At 36.5% G+C, this 21,541-nt stretch overlaps 1 protein-coding gene across 4 annotated transcripts in view; it reads right to left on the bottom strand.

Moving 5' to 3' along the window:
• MYO6 (myosin VI) overlaps positions 1-21,060 on the bottom strand; it is a 72,903-nt gene extending 51,843 nt beyond the window's left edge. For all 4 annotated transcript variants that reach the window (XM_053973906.1, XM_053973905.1, XM_053973904.1 and 1 more), the window contains exons 1-8: positions 20,937-21,060; positions 14,755-14,824; positions 10,058-10,131; positions 7,972-8,101; positions 6,837-6,942; positions 4,932-4,987; positions 2,764-2,861; positions 768-932 (exon numbers count right to left, since the gene is read on the bottom strand). In XM_053973906.1, coding sequence (XP_053829881.1) covers positions 768-932; positions 2,764-2,861; positions 4,932-4,987; positions 6,837-6,942; positions 7,972-8,101; positions 10,058-10,131; positions 14,755-14,824; positions 20,937-21,053 — 816 coding nt within the window. In that variant the 5' untranslated portion in view covers positions 21,054-21,060. The remainder of the gene's footprint in view (positions 1-767; positions 933-2,763; positions 2,862-4,931; positions 4,988-6,836; positions 6,943-7,971; positions 8,102-10,057; positions 10,132-14,754; positions 14,825-20,936) is intronic.
• Between the last annotated feature and the right edge of the window lie 481 nt (positions 21,061-21,541).

Raw genomic sequence — 21,541 nt, forward strand, 5'->3', positions numbered from 1 at the left:
CTCCTCTTTGCATAAAACTGCTAGGACATTTGCATATTTAAAGTTTCTAGCCCTCTGCTGAATTTTGATAGAACTGAGTACAAAAGGGAAAGCAACAGATAAGCACAGTCCAAGTTTTATTTGGAAATCCAAGTAAGAAGGTCAAGCAACAAAGAAAACAGTCAGCACAATAACTTAATTCTTTGTTTGCAGTGCTTCTCATCTCGTTTAAGATCAAGGAAGTCTAAAGAGAGGACAGTCATTTAGCTATGTCCTTGTAATTCCACATTGTTGTATTATAAAACCCTTCAAAACCCAAGAGATTTGGTCTGCATATTTTAGGGATACACAAAACTCCACTTCCATGATGTTCCAAGCCAAATATAAGGCAAGAAATGTTGAGAGATGGAGACAAATGATAGAAACACAAGCAAAGAATTGACTGGTATTTACCAGATTTGATTTGCACTGAAGAAATTCACACTTTACATCTCTGGAAGAGCCCATAACAACATTACTAACAGCTGGGTATGCAACAGTACATTTTCTGGGAAAGCACAAGTTCCTCAATTTTAAGACAGAGAAAAAGTATAGGAATTCTTCCAGTAAAGAAAAATGTCAGGTAGCTTTATTCCAAGATCAAATAGATTTAACAAAAAGAAAATCTGGGGTTTTTTAATAGTACTGAGTCTGTCAAAGGTAATAAACAGATATTTTAATACAATATATATGAAAAATCCATATATGATTATATGACAAGCTTTACAAATGCTGACTCTGCTACTCACCCTAAAGTTGTCAGGAGAGCTTAAATAGAGCTTTTCCCTAATGTCTTCTGGAGCACCAGCACAAAGCCTGTAAAAGATATGATAATTCCTCTCTTCTTTGCCTTGCACACAGATCCTAGATTTCTCCAGAAGGTAGTGTGACACAAATCCACCAACCACCGAGTTCTAGGAAGAAGAAATATTTTTCTGATTATCTGAATATTTGTAGCATTATTTAAGATTCAGGTTTTCAATTTACTTTTGCCTGATCGTGACTCATTCAATAGAAACTGCTCCAAAGAAGATTAAAAGCAATCTATACCTAATACATATTAAGCCTAGGGAAAAAAAAAAAAAAAAAAAAAAAAAACATTGCCTTTACCATTACTTCTCTCCCCAGCTCATGTACTTTATATACATACACTCTTCTTAAGAAAAGAAAAGTCTTCTTCACCCCAAAAAGCAGAAATCCATAGCAGAACCTCAGGAGTTACAGTAAAGAGCATTGCTACAGCCATCCTTACACTTTTTGTATGACAGTTCTATTACAACCTTCTTTAGTTGCATTTCACTGAGACTCTTGTAAAATAAAAGGAAGGGTTAAAATTATAGAGTACATATTTAGACAACATCTAAGGTAAATTAATTATGACACAACATTTTCTTTTCAACACTTGCACTTCTTTATTGAGAAGGAATTCTGACACAGTTTTTTGAGAGCTATTTGTTATCCGGCCTACGATAAAATTCCCTGTGCCTAGAGAAATCTTAATAGCAAGGAAATTCCTGAACTTAATGGCCATTACAGGAACCAAGAAGGATTAACTGACTGACAAATTTGATTGCAGTTATGCAGTCATTCCCTTATTCAGGAGGTCTCAGTCTGTGCTCATATCACTTTGAGAAACCAGACCTAAAAAGGTGACCACAAAGTGAGATGCAATGCCTTGTAAAAAAGGGGCTCAAGTAAACAGGCTGATCTTGCAGTGGAAAGCTGAAACAACCTTTGAAGCAGTTTCTGAAGATACTCAGAGGGCTATTTGCTTCAGCTGAAGTAATTCAACTGAAACACCCTGTAAGTGTTGATGGGTAGATGGACAGACATGAATCCATCATCAGATCATTAATTCATCATTTTAAGTAAAAATTTTGATCCTTTCCATAACTTTATTAAGACAAACCAGGCCAACAGATAAAGTCCTCTCCCCACAAAGAAATTTGGTTATTTATAGGTAAACTACTAACAAAAGCTCTGAAGTTAAATTACAAACCAAGTGATGAAAACTTAGGAAAAGACCCCAAGCTCAAGACCAGAAAAATGAGCTTTAAGTCTGCAGGAAAAGAAACAAATTCTTGCAGTTGGTCTGTCCTCAGTCAGAAAGATGAGGAAGTATGTATGTAATCTCCAGAGAACATCAACAGGAGTCTTCCACTTGGATATACTGACCAACCATGCGGCCATCCTTAATTGTGGAATGTGTGTATACATATACTGCCCAAACAAAACTACACCTGAACAAAGGAAATTTTTCTTAAGATACACAGTTGAATAGTATTTCTATTTAAAAACCAATTCCTTGACTTCTGTCACACATAGATTACTATGTAAGGTCCCAAAAATTCATACAAATACATAAAAAATGTTTGAAGTCGAAATACATTTATGTCTAATACACAACTTACACTTACTTGAGCATTAAAGGAATGGATGAATACCTAACAGCAAGTAAGTTAGTCTTCATATGAGAAGACTCACATATGCCATGAAGGGACCCATTTTTAATCTTTTGTTGGTGGAAGCAATTTTCCTACTGAGTTGCCACTGCCTTCCAGTAATGAGACAGTACAGTGTGGCTCTGGTTTTTCTTTCAAGGTGACACAATACAAATCGAATCTGTAAAGTAGGACAGTGGTATTTGCTGCAAGGCTAGTAAGTCTGTTCAGCCTCCTGCCAGTCTAGCATTTCCATTTTATGGCAAAAAAATCATCACTGGTTATCTGTAACAAATTCCAGTACCTTTTCATTGAAGTGAATTTCAACAAATTTCCCAAAACGACTGCTGTTGTTGTTGCGAACAGTCTTTGCATTTCCAAAAGCTTCTAACAGAGGATTTGCTGTTTAAAAAAATTAATTTTTGTAGTGTTAAAATTCAATCAGGAAACTACCAAAAAAGAAAGAGAGAACAAATATAATTAATCAGGGAACTTATTTGGAATAAGGTTTGAAAATCAAAGGAAAAATATTACCTATTAGGAATAATATATTTTGCAAATTATACTGGATATGTTGTGGTGGAACATAAAATTAAGTACTTAAGTGTCTCGCAACACTGCAACGTACTTGAATCAATACTGCAAGAAATTCAGAGACATATACCAAAAGTTATTCAGTGATGTTACTCTGTAGGAAGTAGGTAAATAACTGATACATAAACTACATGAGACAGCACAGAATTTGACACTTCCCAATTATTTATTATTCATGAAATTGAAACTACCCACTTATTCCACAGACAAAAATGCCACTTAAATGTCATGCATGCAATGTATTGGATTAATTTGGAAATTAACAAATATAATATTAGAAAAGTGTGTTGATTTCAAAAACCACTTAACGCTGTCCTTTCAAATTAGGTCAATTAAAGTGACTGACTGGTTTTGTTTTTTACTGGCTGCTGCTTTTCAGCATGTTAAGGCCCATACAGAAAGAGTGGCAGCAAACAATCTAATTCTCATATCCATATATCTACACTCGCACAAACATTGTACACGGTTTAAGCAGTTTGAAACTGCTTATTAATTATGAAATAGAAGGCCTCTGAAAGACTGCTTTTGACTAGCTTTGAAGATCAAAGAAAAATAGTTTACTAAATCGCGTTAATAATAAACCACTAAAAATATCTGCAAGATATTTTAAGGCTTCTAGGTAAAAATAAGCACTGGAAACAAAGTGAGCAGAAACTGAGATTTAAAACTCCACTGACAACCATTTAAATATCTGCTCCTACAAAAATGAAAGAATGAAGGAATGACATTAATGCTTGGATAAAATATGGGTGATAATGCATCATGTAATAGGACATGAGAATTAACTTTTTGTGGTTTGGCTGTATTTTCATTTTTTTAACAATTAAAGTTCATAAAAATGCAAATCTGACTTCTTACAAGATCTTTGATAACTATTCGGACATTTTATGTAATATGAAGTTTTAAAGAAAGGATTATAATAAAACCAAATTGCACGGTCTTTCAGCTAGGCTGAAGGTTCCTCTAGTAGTACGTATGCCACAAGCATATTCATTAAAATCATGCCTAAAAACCATCAGACTTCATGTGTCAGATGCTGTTCTAAATTAAAAAGCCTGAACCCTTTGAGGAATACCTACAAGTAGCATTTAATTTGCATCAGGCATTATCCAACTCTTGCCCACTTTCTGATCTCCTTTAGTGGACTTCACTAAGGAACTGGTTTAAACAGACCTACAGCAACAAGAGATTTAAGCCTGCAGTACTTCTCTTGAATATATGATTCAAATTTGAAAACAGGAAAATTTAAAGCAAAAGTAAATTTTTTTTTTAAGGAAAAGACACAGAGTCAAGAAATATCAAAATAAATTTATTCTATGCTATAGAGGACTAAAACTGTTGTATGAGGAATTATTAGGTTAGCTGAGGGTTGTTTGCTCTTCAGGTATTTCTATTTTCTCAAAAAGCTATTTTCTGTTCAATTAGGAACTACATGCAACATTAAAGAGGCTCAATGAGAAGGATCAACACAGTCTCTCTTCACCTTGTTTGGGAATCTGTTGTAAAGATAGATACAGTCAAAGTGCTGTTCTGAATTATGTGATTTCTGACAAAAAAAAAAGATATAACAGAAATATGATCCAGAATCATAATATAAAATAACTTCCCTACTTTATTTGACTTTGAGAACTTGATAGTGAGGAGGAGGAATTATATTTTCCTGGTAGTAACAGACAGATGAAAAAACAGTCTTGTCCTTGCAGATTTTATGCAGTTTAAAATTCCATTTTGGGCACAGGTAGATCAACTACCTGTAAATTATGCTCTAGAAAGTCTGATAGTACTTCTGTGCTACTTTTATGAACTTGCTGCTGAGTCACATTTCTGGAAAAAAAAATAATGTTGGAATCTTTAGGTAAATGAAAGGAACTTCAATACCTTCTACAATTCTATCATCAATATCTTGGCCACTGCCATAGGATTCTGTCAAATACCTGTAAATAAGATAAAAATATCAGTATCATTCATCTCATGTCAGGTTTCCTCACTTAAGCAGGGTTTAACATGGCTGTGCACAAATACTAACTAATTACTGTAGGGAAAGCATTCTGATTTTAAGTTTCAAATACCTATGCACTTTGAAATAAACTTTATTTTAAACTTTTAACTTTTCTTTTTTGTTAAAACAAAAATATTCTTGCATACTTCAAATATTTTTCAATACTTCAAGGCCTGCTAGAAGTTTCTTTTCAACATGCATATGAAAATTACAGTTTAACAGAAATATAATCAAACTATTACTGTATTATCTGTATTTATTAATCATCTTATTTAATACATAATGTTTCATGTCTATTTCCTGAATTTAAGACTGTTGCTATCCATACTGTTTCTGTATTCATAACTATCAGTGTTAATAAAAATCCACATGGAGATGGTGAGGATAAGAAATTACAAGTGTAAAATTAAGGCAAGATTCAATTTAGCAATTGAAGAACAAATTAGAAAATAAAACCACAATCTACTTGCTCCAAAGTTCCAGTCTTTTTATTTTTTTTTCCCTGCTCACAGGGCATGCTTTCTGGAAATTTACAGGTGAATCTGGGACAAGTTAAAAACAGTTCTTGAAAATGGGGCTTTCCAAAAAACTTCAGAAGCACTAAAAGAGCTGTACCTTTTACTTTCTAAACACACGAGGGTAAAATCTTCCAGCTTTTCAAAGGCATAGAGTTATGGACTCTATGGTGGAGGGTGGTGAGGAGAAGCAACAGCAATGATATTTGCCTGTTGTGTAATGAGCTCTTCCTTTGCTGAGAAGTGGAAGAATAATCCCCTTTAAGAGCATCTCTTGTGAGATATTCTTCCAGTGCCTGCTGTCTTTTTCTGCTGCTCTTATCAGGAAGAGAGTCCGATGTCCCTTGTAAAAAATCATTACCAGCACCTTGCAGTAATTCTTACAGCTATCTATGAAAGGTTGCACAGGGGCAGAGCAGAGCAGTATGAAGGACAGACAGGCAGTTGTGACAATTCTTCATGGGATGTGGAAACTAATACCTCTACTGTAGAGAAATACTAGAAAATACATGATTTTAGGGAAAAGGGAATTAAATATTTGTAGAGGGAAACAAGTCCAAGGTGGGGCAAGGGAGCATATTTACACTGCCCACACTGTGCTTCCCTGCATCATCAGGCCACCTCTGACATAGGTGTATTTAAAGGAGCAGTTCTTTCTAGTTACAGTGTTCCAGAGTGATAAAAAGCCATTAAAAGATAATGCATATATGGAAGCAAGGCTGATCTATATCAGCAATATGGCTTCCATGTAATTTAACATGCTTGATTTAGTATTGGTCATACATGAACATCAAATAAATAAATAGATCCCACTATTCAGTCTTATTCAGTAAACTAGGGTAAAATATATTAAAGTTAAAAAGATACTCAAGCAAACGAAAAAAAAAAACCTCAGGGAGAACACAGAAATACACATTTATGGCAAAACCAACGGTGTCTTGCAATATACAGTTAAAATGTCTAGTTACGTTTTTTTATCAACCACAATACCAGATGTGCAACACCAAAATGACTGTATCATAAACCATAATTACTACATGATGTCACTGCAACTGAGTTAAACTTTCTGTGAGTATGTAACTATTTCTGAACATTATCATGTCAGCATTTAACTCAATTTCTTGTAATAAAGTGCACGAAGAAGCAAATGCTTATCTTACTGAATTGTATCTTAAACCCACTGATGGCCTTAATTTGCTCTGCCTCTATGTCAACCAAATGCATAAACACAAGAGATTCACGTGCTAACTTTGGTGCAAACATACAAACCTCAAAACAAATTTAGTGTTTTCTGTCTTGCCAGCTCCTGATTCTCCAGAGACTATGATGGATTGACTCATCTTAAGCACTTTCATGTCACGGAATGCTTTATCAGCTTAAAAAGAAAAATATGGTTAACATGACAAAAATTAATACTCAGCAGAATTGCAAGGATAAAGTTAAGCTACAATGCAGAAAATTAAAATGTAACATTTTCAGGAACAGAAACTAAATCTTCACAATTGAATGTATTACAATTTATTAAATTCTGTTTCCCTTTAATTTATACTACAGTTTTAATTCTTCCAACACTGACATGTGAGAACTCAAAGTCTTGAAAACAAAGGCCTACTCAACTATATCCAGAATAAAACAAAAGGAAATCAACAATCTAGAGCTAAATCTTTTTAATTAAATGTATTTACAAAATACATTAATACAGTATCAGTATACATTATACAGTAATCAATGTTCATTTTATAGATTTTCAAAATGGAAACTTTCGGTTGTACTTTGCAACAAGTAACATTTGAGGAAACTTGGAAAAAATCTCTCTTGTTATGCAACAGTTACTCAACCCCCCTCAAATTTTTGATTTCAAAATAAAATGCAAAAGAGTGAGAAGGCTTTTAACATGCCAAAATTTGATTATAGTTTCCAATTATTTTTTATTTTCAAAAGTGACTGAAATCAGATTTAAGCCATAAATAAGATTTCAGTGTACTTTCTGTCTGTAACACAAGCATATAAAAGGAAACATTGTATGTGCTCTGGTAGCATAATTTAAGGCAAAGAAAATTACTACACTGAAAGACAGTGTCAATCATTATGACACCTTTTTCACTTATAAAATTTGAATTTCTTTATTTCTTTTTTAGTTTGATTTTTTTATGGTTGCAAATTATATTTAAACTGCTTAGACTTAAAACACTGGCAGTGCAAAATAATTCTAACAGAGTTGTCACAGTTGCTCATTTTCAAGTTCTTCAAAAAGATGAGAAGACTTGCAATTTTAGCCATTAGTGGTTTTATTTTATAATAGTTCAAAATAAATTAATTACTGCTACAGGTGCCAACTTACAGATAACTCTGAAGTATTCAATGTTTTTTTTTTTTAAGAGACAAATACAGGCTCAATACATACCAATTGCAAAAACATGTGGTGGCAATGTTCCCAGCGATCTACCCTGGTACTTTTTAATAGTATCTGAAGAATAAAACTTAGGTATATCAAAGTATGGATTCACTGCAATGAGAATGTTGGCTACATAGGTCTGTGAAGAAAACAATGAACAGCAGATTACTAGGCAGTATCCAAGCAAGTGGTTAACAGCAATTGTCTATTACTATTGCAGACTAGAGCCTCCATATAACAATTGCATTTATGATTCTCTCCAGCTAATGCAAACACAAAACAGGATATATTTTTACAGTTCCTTTAATTATCTTCTCAGCATTTCTATGAAACTATCCTGGGAAAATTTCCTAACCACCGAGCTGTGGAGTATGTCCTGAATCTGACCTTTCTCCCAATCTCCTTTTAAATTATTTCCCATTGTCTGCATTACTGGATCAAGGACGAGATGCCAAAACCTCCTGCTCAAAAGCAAATAAAATAAGCTCATGGATAGCATAACACACTGTCCTCCAGTGAGGAGGATAGCTTTTCAATATCTAATGGAAGCAACTCAGCAGGAAGGACTGACAGGATCCTGCCTGGGAATGCATTCAAGCCAGGCAATAAAAGCATTCAGCCAAGAGAAAATTAGCTATAGCTGCTTCCACAGAGAGAAATACAGAATCCAAATGTTCTCTCATAGAGAAGGAACTTGAGAAGAGTCTCAAACAAAGGCTGCTTTTTACCTTTCCACAGGACAAGGAAGACTGAAGAGAGGGTTTTTTTAATGTTTCTGCAAGGAGCTCTTATAGCTTACTTATAATTGCCAGGTTACATACATGGAAGAAGAGGTGTCAGAATCAAATTAAAAATCAGATTTGCAGGAAAAGATCTGAAGAAAATTAGGTAAACCTTCAGCTTGAATAACTTATTTGCTTTGTTGTTACTGAGAATGTCCCCAGAAAACTGAAACTTGGAAACTATTGTGTGATACATTAATAGAAGACTGGATCACACAATAGATGATGTTTCTTAAATAGTTCTATTTTCAGCACTTATTTCACCAAAGGAACACTTTTCTTCAAGAGTCGCAAGTACTAATATTAATTTTCCTTTTAATAACAAGCTAAATATTCTTAACCAGAATTTTTAAAAAGGTATAAAACAGTTTACAAGGGAAATGTAGCTAAATTATTAACGAAAAAAAAAGTTTTTTCCTTCAGAAAATACACGTGTTATGGACAACATGTTAGTAGTACTTGTTTACACTGAAGAAAGGCTTTATCAACAAAAATACTATCGTACCCCATGATCAGTTCATATTCAGAATTTTACTTCCTTGGGGGCTTTTATTGTTTGGTTGGGTTTCTTTAAGGATTATATTTCCAGAGCAGCATTCAAATGGCCATTTATTTATTTTAAAGCTGGTGCTTGATCTTGAGCCATAAAAAATTTAAAGCTATGTAAATTAACTGCAATAGAAGAAAACAATTATACTTTCTTTTTACATTTATATAAAAGGGTTTAGCTAAATTAATTTTATAATATATGCTAAAAGCAAATATGTGGAACAGTTTTGTATTATCCCTAGCCAGCTTTCTATTAGAAAAAAAAAGAAAGAAAGAAAACTCTTATCTTGTGTTTCACAGCTGTCAGTATCTGGGCAGATGGCAAGGACAAAATGTAATTTAGTCAGAATTCATTAAGTACAATTAGGCAATTTGATAGCAATATAAAAGATTAAGATGGACATCTGAGCTAGGAGGTGTCAAAGACGGCACCTGTTTGCTTCGTTCAAAAATAATGAAGAAAGAAAACCATCTTTGTTAAGAGTGAAATAAGTTACCTGTAGGAACAGTTGTGATACAAAGCTGTGCTATGGTTGCACACGAACAGTCATGTAGAGAAAAACCTATTGCTCTGCCTGCTAAAAATCATATGGGATTCTGATCTAAAAGTATCATGTAAGGAAAAAAAGGCAAAAAAAAGGCCTACAACCTCAACCTTTCCATGTTAGCAGTTCTGTTATAGGGGAAAAAAGAAGTGGAAACACTTGGTGAATGTTTGAAAGGACATCTCTATTAGACTGGTTGTCATGAGGCACAATACTTACGTAAATTCTGTCCTTACTGTACCGAACTTTGATATTGTGAAGGAGAGTGGCTTCATTTAAATACATCAGGGAACCTGCAAGTAAAAAACAATCACATACCATTAAGAGCTCAGGACTACCTTTAAGTACAGACAAAAAACTAAGTCTTCAATTAAGGAGAATTTTCTTCCCCTCTCTTTGTTTACAGTTTAATCCTATCATTTCTTCACACTGTCTTGAGACAGAAATACTGACTCTTTATACATTTTAAAAACCACAGACTTGCTGTTAACTGTACAATTGGAGTTACAGAAAGCTGCTGAATGAAGAATTGGGTTGCAGGAACCTCAAATACAGGCTCTGCTCAGCGTAAGCTCCTTTAACCAGCCTGTCAGTCAAGCACGGTGCATCTGCCTTCACACCAGCCTCTAAGCACAGAAACCGCTGCCTACTAAAATCTCTACCAATGACTATTTCCTTCCTTCCAGTTCCCCTCCAATCTCAGTCCCAGTGTCCCCAGGGTAATGCCACCCAACTGACATTTGGATTAACAGCTGGCTTCTGGTGATTTTTGAATTGATGAATATAAACATCTAATCTGGATCTGGAGGCAGCAACAGCAGCATCACAATACCAGGCACTAACCCTTCCCTACTTTAATTCTGAGTTTTTGGCCTCCTCAGAGAAACTGTTAGGGAAAAAAAAAAAAAAAATGCTAACACACCAAAACCCAGCTGTATATTTCTCCTTTGTCCTTTAACATAAAACACCTGACCCTGAGATTAGCTCAGTTGGTCAGAGTATGGTGCTACTAAGATCAATGTTGTGGGTTTGATCCCTGTATGGGCTAATATTCATTTAAGAGCTGGGCTCAGTGATCATTGTGGGTCCTTTCCAGATCAGAACATTCTGATGTGATTCTGTAACTGCTGAAATGTTACAGGATGGTCACACCCACAGAAAGTTTCAGACTGTACAGGTTCACATTCTGGCAAAGCTGGTCCTTGTTTTCAGCTACAAAGCACTGGAAAGTGTCAGCAGCCTTAATTACAGCGGCAATTTCCAGTTCCCACTATAACGCTGTTAAAAATATTATCCCTAAACCAAATGAGGGCACTACTCATTACACAGCTTCCATTGTCAAATATGCTCAATCCTTTTTATCCCACTGCTTCAAATCAAATGTACAACACTATTTTGTGTAGTGACAACTGACAGACTGCCACACTAATAAACCTTACAGTAATACAGTATAAAAACTTGTATACATCCAGCTACTGTGGATAGAGTAAGCACTGTACCATTAATGTCTTTTCTTTTGAAGGAAAGACTGGACATGGCACTTAGTGCCACAGTCAAGTTGACAGGGTGGTGTTAGGTCAGAGGTTGGACTCAGTGATCTCAGAGGTCTTTATCCAACCTAATTGGTTCTGTGATTCTGTAATAGTAACCACTAGCTTGCACCTCACACAAGGGTCACATACACACCTCTCATCTGTAATGACCAACAAAGTTGTTTTATGTTGAACTGACACCCCTTTCTCAAGGGCTGCAGCAGCAAAAAAAGTATTCTAACTTATTTATACAAATGTGCAAAAAGGGCTGTCCTAGTTTGTATGACCTAAAGTCAACCTGCCCTGCCCAGCCACCTTGCCCTACAAGGATACCTGGAGTTTGGTAAGCAGCTCTTAGCATCTATTTCAACACTCCTCCTGCTGAACCAAAATATACTGGCAAAGGAAAATGGGGGCTTCTCAAAAACATCTGTGTTTATGTTTTGCATCTTTTACCCTTCCTCCTGCAGTGGACTGAGGAGTGGAGGTGGCTCTGTCCCCTACATATCTGCATTAGACTTGCCTGAAGCAAAGTCAGGTTCACCAGCAAATTGCAGCCTCCCTTTGGCTCTACTGAATAACAGCCCTTCCCTACAAGACTAAATACACCTTTGTTTCAAATGTCTGGAATCATTCACACTTCTCAAAGGACCTCATAGCTTCTGGTTTGTTCAGAAGAAACCACCTTCCTCCACAAAATCCCTTGCACTCATATTCCTGTGCTGGCAGAGGCACACAGGGCATGCTTAAGCTTTACCCTAGGTAAACCCTCCCTTTGGATCATAACAGCCTTGAAATCATGGCTGTGCACAATTCCTTAATGAAACAGCAGGCTGGCCCCCATCCCCACAGTTCCTCCTGTGCCACCGTGGCAGACACACATTTCCCCCAGCCCCGCAGGCACCGGGAGCTGCAGCAGCCGAGCTCACACACCCGGTGCTGCACAGCAGGACTCGTCCTCCCCTCCCCAGGCATTCTCGGTTCAAATGGCTGAGAAAATGGCACTGGGACCACAAATTGCAGGTCTGCTTTCACCTCTTTTATTGGGGTCATCCCAAGAGAAAGAGACATTAACAGGAAATGGGCCAGAAACAGAAGCTCCTGCTTGATCTATAAAAGTTGAAGTCTCCTGCCTCTGTATGTGTCTGGGAGGGGACAGAGTGGTAAAAAATTAGCAAACTTGAAGTCGTTTGGATCCTCAGTATTGAGATGAGAAACTGTTACATAGTAATTATCTAGCAACACCCTTGACCGTGTCTTCGTAGGAGCCTCTCTGAGTTTGCAGTATTTTAAAGGAAGCAGTTAATCATCAACTTTTTATTTGGTTGCTTATCTAAAAGGCAAAGGACCGCAGATTTCATTATGTCCCCAGTGCCCTCATTGCAATTAAAGCAGCTATACCTGCAGACTCAGTGTGCAATGGGAGCTTGCTCCCCAAGGGAATGCCACCACCTCAAGACATGCAAACTAAGGCTTATATCAGCAAATTCAAAATGCATCTTCTTTAGAACAAATCCTTCAGAAGAGGCATCCATATCCAAAGGCAAAGGAAGTCACCGGAGAGAGAGAGAATTCTGAATATTCATATGGCTCATGTCTAAATATAACCAGTGTATATATGTGCATTTAGTTGTCCATATATTACATGCACACAAAGTTCACATAAGTGAAGTGAGGCACTAAAAACTAGGAAATATCAATGCCAAATTACTCAGGTGGCTCTCCTGCCCATACCACAAAGCAGGGTTTCTATTGAAAACTATTTTATGAAGTAATTGCAAGGCTCTGCATCTGTAGAACAGGGGTAATTTTAAGTCTTATCCAATACCCTGTCTTTATACCCACCTTTCAGGATTTTTTAGCACAGTTTTATAAGCACTCAGTATAGTTTGTTTTTTTCTTAAAAATCAATGATATCAAACACAAATACTCTCTGACAGAGAAGGAAATTGAATTTGGGATTCACACATTTTGCAAATGAACTGCAACTTGTGAGCAGCAATTTAGAATATGTTAGGAAAGTTAAAATAATGTTTGATACAAAAAGGATTGTTGAACAAAGTATATTTATCTTCTCACAAAGCCAAAGAAGATATTTTCTTTGACTAACTTAGTTGAATAGTATTCTGTTGGAATTTTACGTTATTTCCCTAATCTCATTCCAGATTTCAATTCCCTGACTAGGACACAGAGGTGTCAGGACATCTTAGTAAAACCATTGGGACAGATGCACAGGTTAAGCGCATTTCCCTAACAATCACCATGTACAGAGAATACAGATAACAGCTTTGAAAAGTTTGAACCCACATCCTTTTTGCAAAAATATAAGCAGCTGGAAGCAAGGCTACCAACTTGGTTCTATTGACACTGCACCATCTAAGTCAGAGTGTAAGACTCAAATCTCATCATTTTGTTTCTTATGGAGAAGGTGTAACAGCTGCATTTCCTGTCACGGCATGTAAATACTAAACTCTATTCCAGGACAGGAATTGAGGTTACATCACCTAGACCAGACCCCTAGCCTCTATTTTAAACTAAGAACAATAGAAGGGTTTTTTGCCTACTATTTACAAAGTCTTCAGTATTTTCACCAAGCAGTAAACACTATAGGAAATGTTGAAAAGACTTGCCTTCATCAGTATTCAAGGCAGGAGAGGCTCTGTGATTTGCTCATAGAGTGCAGCCACAGCAAAACATTTAACAGCTGTCTAAAAGCTGATCACAGCTCTCTCTCAGCTTTCTCAGTATTCTCTCCCCTCTCGCCAGATTTGACAACTGTTTCCATCCACCCAACTATAAAACATTTAATAAAATAAAAGCCCTGCAGATCAACAGTGATGTTTATTACACAAGCTCATCTCAAAATTCCTTCTCCACCAGCATTCCTATATGCAATTCAAGTCTATTAATTTTCAGTGGTCTTGACAGGTCCAGATTCCCATCCCCAGTTTTGGGAAGGTAATCTTAAAACTTATTTTCCATTACCTCTACTTCCACAGGAATGCTATCTGAGAAATTCCTTATATGCAGGGAAATGCTACACAAATACAGGTGCTGATAAAGACACTGAGTCTTTTGCCACACTATAAAAAGTACAGTTACACCCATAATGCTGAATGGAGTATTTCTGAAGTCAAGCAACAGTTCTATATGGGAATTATGTAACTATCCATTCCTCTAAATTGTTCAAATGAAAACTAAAACCCACAATAAATTATATTTAAAATGGGCTTCCTTTAAGAAATTTGAAGGACTAGCAAAGGTCATACATAAATTTGAACAAAGACGACAAAGAAGAAAGAGGAAGCTTGTAAGGAAACAATATTCATTTCATTGCAGATATTTTTTTCAAATGCATAATTTCTTTTAAAAATCATAACTTACAGTTATCTTCCACATCCTTTTTGCTATCCTCCTCTGCAGGAAACACTTGATTGATAGCAGCCTGGAAAGTCTGTTAGATAAGAAACATTAATATAGTCAGAATTACATAAAATAGAAATATGGTTCAAAGACATCTCATGCAATCATACAAGTGAGTGCACTGTAATTGTGCATGATTTCAAATGAAGTCACTCACTTTATACTTCAGAATTGGAAATTTTACTGAGTTACTAGATGCAGACAAAAAGCTGCTGCATTTATATTACTACACTACATTATAAAAATGAATTCACTGTAATATATATTTTAGTGCAATAATATTTGATTCTCAGGTGAAGAATTGCACATCATACTGTGCAATACAAAAAATAAGACTAAAAAGTAATGGAAAGGTAACAGCATTATAAATGACACACAATTTCCTCCGTTTTGCAAGGAAGAAATAATAAAATGCAAATCATTAGTTCAGTCAAAGAACTGTGATGTCATTATGATAGGCTGTTTTAGAATATTCCTACTTAAAATATTAATGTTAAATACATAACATCCTCTGTAACACCAAATACTGTAGCTTTGGTTATTGTTTTTGTGATTTTTTCTTCAATAAATCAATACTAAAGTAAAACAAGACCTTCCTTCAACCCTCGTATTCTAGTTATACAAAACAACCATTTATCTAGTGTTCACATCCAACTGGAAAAATTCATAACAAAAGCATCTTTGTTTCTTTTTTCATCTCCAGAAATCATAATTTACACTGCTGTAAAAAGGAAGGAAAAACATCCAAGCACACATGCATTACAGCATCTGCACAAAAATACCTATTGTACAAAGGAGATTTTTAATTATATTTTTTTGTTTACTGTAGGAACAGCTCGTTTGAGCTAGCAATGAATGAACAAAACCCCTGTTGTACCAATTAAACATGACAGCCACCATGCCACTGCAGGCACAGGCTCCTTTTCTCCATGGAAATGGAGACAAGAAGTCTAGTCTAATATTTGAAAAGGCAACCAACTGGATCTAAAGAATGAACTTAATAAACAAACATGTTTGCTTGTTTAACATTGTACTCAGCAAGGTAGTCCCATGAGAAACATCTCACAGGGAAATGTAGTAGAAAGACAGCAACTTGTTTCATATTTGCTTGAGCACAACAGTATGAGAGGTCCTGGGGCTTACACTATCATTAACAGCCACAAATTCCAACTCTCTTTGAAGTGGCAAGAGTTAAAAATGTCTCAGAGCAGAACTAATTGCTGCCAGACGTAAAGCTTTAAATCTACAACACCCCTTCTCTACCAAGTTAGCCTAAAGTATGCAATTCGTAGCCATAATAAAATAGATGTTGTCATCCCCTTATCAGGATCTAATGCAAAAAAAATATGTACAAGATGTTTTCCTAAGGGATATAAAGCTGCTCGATGACCTTGGAACATCTGAACACCCATCACACCAATTTCCTCCAAAATATCCTTTATCAAGAATTTGTGAGGGCCATGGAAGCCTTCAATGTCTTTACCTACCTCAGAAAGATGCCTGCTGCTATTCAGAGTTTTAGCAGGGCAAAGATTCACCACACCCTTTCCTCCCTCTCACTATATTACTGTAACTACATATTATCATCATAATTTTCTCTACAAGTTTGTCAACAGTAAAGGTAAATCTTGTGTGGTAAAGATGTATTTGAATACAACAGTTTCCTACATGATCAGTTCCCTGTGCATGAAACAGTGGGAAAGTTTAAAAATAATATGACCAGCTTCACAAGAACGTAACTTCACTTCTTGTTCTTGTCTGCTGATGTGTAAACCCATTAACCACTAACAAAGATGGAGAGAATGAACACAATTCCCAGCTATACTGTGAGACTCTTCATACACTTCTGATACTTTAACATTTCTGGAGCTAAAGTCAGCCATGCTAGAACTATCCCAGAAGAGGGACGGCTTTTTCAATGTCCTGACCACTAAACCTTCTGAGTCAAGATATATTTAAAGGGGAAAAAAAAAAAAAAAAAACCAAAACAGAAACAAAAAAAAAATAATTCAGAGAATTCATGCTGTCTTATCTCCCATCTAAAAGTTCATGTTTTTCTGTTGAGCTTTTTTAGATAAAAACATAGGTATAGTTTCAGCTATGTCAATAGAAAAATCCACTGCTGTACATCACATTTGGAATATTTTATGTAAAGTAAGGTACCAGCCACGTAGATAAGTATGATAGCCAGGTGTGCACAGCTCCAAGTATTAAAATCTACTATTTTAAACAGAAAATGAGCTAATAATCTAATCTATCAATAAGAAAATATCCAAAGAAATTCTTTACTATATTGTCACATTTTTAATTTTTTTAAACAATTATTTTAAGGAAAAAACCCTTCAGATACTTGAGGAAAGACTTCTGCATTAATCATAACTTGGGACAAGTTTGTTCTAAGGGAGTGGAGAGTGTATTAATCTTATGAGACAATAAAGTGGTCTTAGGAAGCAAAACAAGGTTTAGGGCATTCTGAAGGGGTTTTTTGTCATCTTTGTAATGAAGCAACCCTTGAAATCCAATGGCAATCTTAACTATTCTCCCAGAAACTAGATGAGTGAAAAAAGATATCTTTCCATTCCAACAGGACCTTCTTTCCACCATGTAATCCAATATGTGTAACCATGCCTTCCTTTATACCTTCCAGATACAGACAGGAGACATCCCTACTCTCAGCTGTATTTCACAAACCAACCTACAGCAGTACAAACCATGTGTGAGACAAACAAGAGCATGTCTCACTTGTCTCACTTGTGCAAGCAAGTTGCCCCCACTGTTTAAAAAAAAAAAAAAAAAAAAAGAAAAAAAAAGAAAAAAAAAAAAAACACCTTAGCTTGAAGCACTGAACTTTGAACATTCTGATCCTTACTTTCAAAGTACATTTATTCCTTTATACTCAGCTGGGAAAAATACCATTCTGGTTATTCATAGCATACCAGAGCAGGTGGCCCATAAAGCCCTCCATGGCCCTTCAGAAGTGGCACAGAGCCATTAGGTGTCTCACAGCTGATGGCAGGAGGGGTGTCAGTGAGTGCCTGCAGCACCTCACACCTTCCCAATGACTGCCAGAAACTCATGACTGTTGATGCTCTAAGTGCCTGCCCCCTACTCCTCAGTGCCCCATGGTGCCCAGAATGGCATCTCAAGATGCAAACCCTTCCAGTGCATCTCTTCCTAATCAGTTTCTTTACATTTGCTGCCTCCAGGAAAAGAGCAAATTCCCCATTTGGCAATTTCACTGTCATCTGCCTTCTCCTTGTTTTAACCTCAAAGAACAAAAGGATATATGCCACAGGATCCAAAATTATGAATCCCAGTACATTCAGAAAAGAACACTTTAAGGAGAAATGAAAGCACAATACTATTTGAGTTTAACAGCTGATTCCCTCTCTACCTGCCTCCTTCCTTGTATCACCGCATGTGACTGCTGGTGGGCCATGGGCCAGGACTGCCAGCTCTGGTACAACCAATCCAGTTTAGAGCCCATTCTCAGGGCAGGACTCCAGTTCTAGGTGTGACCATGCTCATTAACAAAGCATTCTCCAGTTTCTCTGGCTTTTATTTCCCAGTCCTGGCATTTATAAACCTTGCAAGCCAATGATCTACTTTTTGGGAAGAGGTTCCCATCACGTAACACATGCATCCCCTGTTGCAGTAAAACACTCCTGTGGCTCACCGTACTGTTCTTTGGGCAGGGCAGGCTGGGTGACTCAGATCCATCCCCACCTCCCTTAGACATACAGTTTTGCACAGAACTGTGAACACTTGGGGATGGGCTGTGGTGCCCAAAACTGCTACTGCTGGGGTTTAAGTGAATTGGTGTGTTGGACCTCCACAGAGCCTGGACTGGGTAACTTGGTTTAATAATGTGAAGCAACCTGCCACCACAATGGCCTCAGCTCCTCTGCTCCCCTTCCACTGCTTTCTGCCATCCTGAAAACTTTCCACTTCTTCCAGTTGGATCTGTTCTCTGACCTCATTTGGGGTGTCACGCACAGCTTGGCAGGCGGAGCTGGGATGGTGCCACTCTGCAGTGCCAGAGCTGGCCACGGATGGGGATGGGAGGGAGGGGTTTAAGGCATGGTGGAACTGCTGCCTTGCAGCACATACTGCAGTTATTGACAAGAGTGTCATAAAAAGCAATAGTCAAACACATGCATACACATTTCCTGTTCACACTGTGGCCTCTGGTAAGCTACCAGTGCCTACAGAGAATACATATGACATGGTAATGACCCAGATTAAAAAATAATTATAAGTTACACTGCCCGGATATGTTTACAAGATCAGGTTAGTCCTCTCCTCCCTGTAATTATCATGGGAGCTCACTTCGGAGCTGCCGGATCAGGCATTCTTGCTGAAGAGCGCTTCTGAACTACCATTTTAAAAAAACAAAGTGATAATGAGTATTAATGCTGACTACTTCAAATGAATGGTCTAAGTGCACAAGGACAGAGTCATCTTAAAAAGTCAAAAAGCAATGAGAAATGTTTCTCTAAAGAGAAATCAATGATACCTTGAAATGACTAAGAAAGTAACCAAGAAAACTTTTTACTCCATCTTTATTAATATACGGTTAATTAATTAAGTTTGATAGTTTAAAATATAGGACCATAATCTCTACAGCATTTAGACTGTGAAGTGTTTGTTCCCTTAGATGAATGAACATTAGGCTCTTAATTGATCTGATTAATTCAAACCAGCCAATAGTAGAATAACAAACTCCCTGGACAAAAGAGATTTTTTTTGTTGTTGAGAAAACCATGAAACAAACTATTTGTATTTTAGGATCATTTTTTGTTGGGTTTTTGTTTGTTTGTTTGTTTGTTTGGGTTTTTTGTTTTTGTTTTTTTTTTTAATTATTTATGGTCCCTGAAAGGAGCACATGTTAGAAATAAATAGTGACTCAGAAATATCATTATTATTGTTTCTGTTTCAGTGTAAAGGCTTTTGCTTTTTACTGCATCAGGACCATTGGGGAATATAAACAGAAACAGCAGTGGGGGTGAAATTTATTTAAGTCATTTTAATATTAGCCATAGATTTGGAATATTTAGTATCCTTGTCTGAATAATCTTGCTCCTCCTCAAACTGACAAATGAATACTGCTACTACTATTAAACCTATACATTTTATCTCTCTCACTCAAAAATCAGATGTTATACTTGCTTTGTATTTCTAAGGAAGGCAAAATCAACTTCCTTTCCAAGATGCACAAAAAAGAAAGCCTATAAACATTCCCCCCAAAGGAAGGACTGCTGCATAACCTTTTGACCTGTGACAAGGCATTCTCTCCAACTGCTGACATAAAAAAAGAAGTTACAAAACACATTGTTGTCTTTTTTACATCCTTGAACATAAGGAAAAACAAAACTACTAGAAAAAGCACAAAAATATATTCAAAAACACTGAAATCACAACTTTTAAGGCAGTGCTAATCTTATTCTAGCTAGTACAACCCAGGAATCCAACCATTTGAATTAGGATAATTGATAGCTACAAGGTGCTTCCTGTAAAAACTGACATTTAGTTACGACATACTGAGTCTGAAAGATGTCATGATAAATCAAGCCATTGAAACACACTAATTAGGTCTTCATTTTAAAAGTTACATTTATTTTGACTTTAATTTGATGTAGCAATTCCATAAGACCTTTTTTTGACATCATATTATTTGCCAAGGTACTTGAGTTAAGAGGATTCATCTCTCAGTCTTCATCAGTCTAATGGTATCTAATCTTAGCCAGGGCCCAGCACATCCCTGTAGGACCCTTCCTATGCATGTAAGGAAAAAGAGAGAAGCTAATCTTAACAGCAGACTCTTAATCAGTGTTTAATTAAGTAAAATAAAGCATACAGTACTGAATCAAATGGCTACAGAGATCCAAACCTCCTCTCTTTCATGAGTACATACTTGATGCACATGCAGATAACTGACAAAGTACACACTTCTCGTCAGTGTGAGGGGTCCATTGCAACAAAATAAAGCTGAGCCAAGATCCTTAGCCAAACTTAGAACAGAAAGCTGATTTTCCACTCCTTCAGGCTGTGTGCAGTTGAAGATAGTGGCAAAGACCTGGCCTACAGGTAAGGTGGTTTCTTTGCATGCTTTTTCTCTGTTCCTTTGTTTGTGACACACTTACCTTGCCTTTCTGATTCAAAGGTTCAATAGTTAAGTTGTCAGGGCCAATGTCCACAATCATCCCCATCTGAAACCCATCAGTTGGGTGTGGAGCCCAAACGGGCTTCCCGTCTTCCATTGTGGGATCTATCCAGTATTTCCTGCAAGAAAAAATAAAACTAAAATTAATCAAAACACTTTGTATACAAATTGAATAAACCAACAGAATTTATGACACAGGCTTTAGTTTATGATGTTTATTTCTATTATTCAGTATGAAAGGAGACAGCTGCTGCAGACTGGAGCTAACCTTTCTCCAACTCACAATGCTTCACCAACAGAGGACACCCCTTGGACTTCAGCATGGAGAAGACTGAAGACCAGAATAATTTTTCATGGGATCCCTGCTCCCTGAAGCTCTTTATCCAGCTTCCCTTATTTGTGAACCAAGAAGGGAGTTGATCTCATGATCAAAGTAGAACTGCAAGACAGATTCAAAGCCAAGACTAAATTAGGAGTGTGTATATACACATATATGGATACACATGTAAAGACACACACATATATATGTATGTGCATGCGTATGAGTAACGGATACTTGTCTGTACTTGAACTGGTGTACAAATA

This window comes from Vidua macroura, chromosome 3 (genome assembly GCF_024509145.1).
Source record: "Vidua macroura isolate BioBank_ID:100142 chromosome 3, ASM2450914v1, whole genome shotgun sequence".
Lineage (NCBI taxonomy): Eukaryota > Metazoa > Chordata > Aves > Passeriformes > Viduidae > Vidua > Vidua macroura.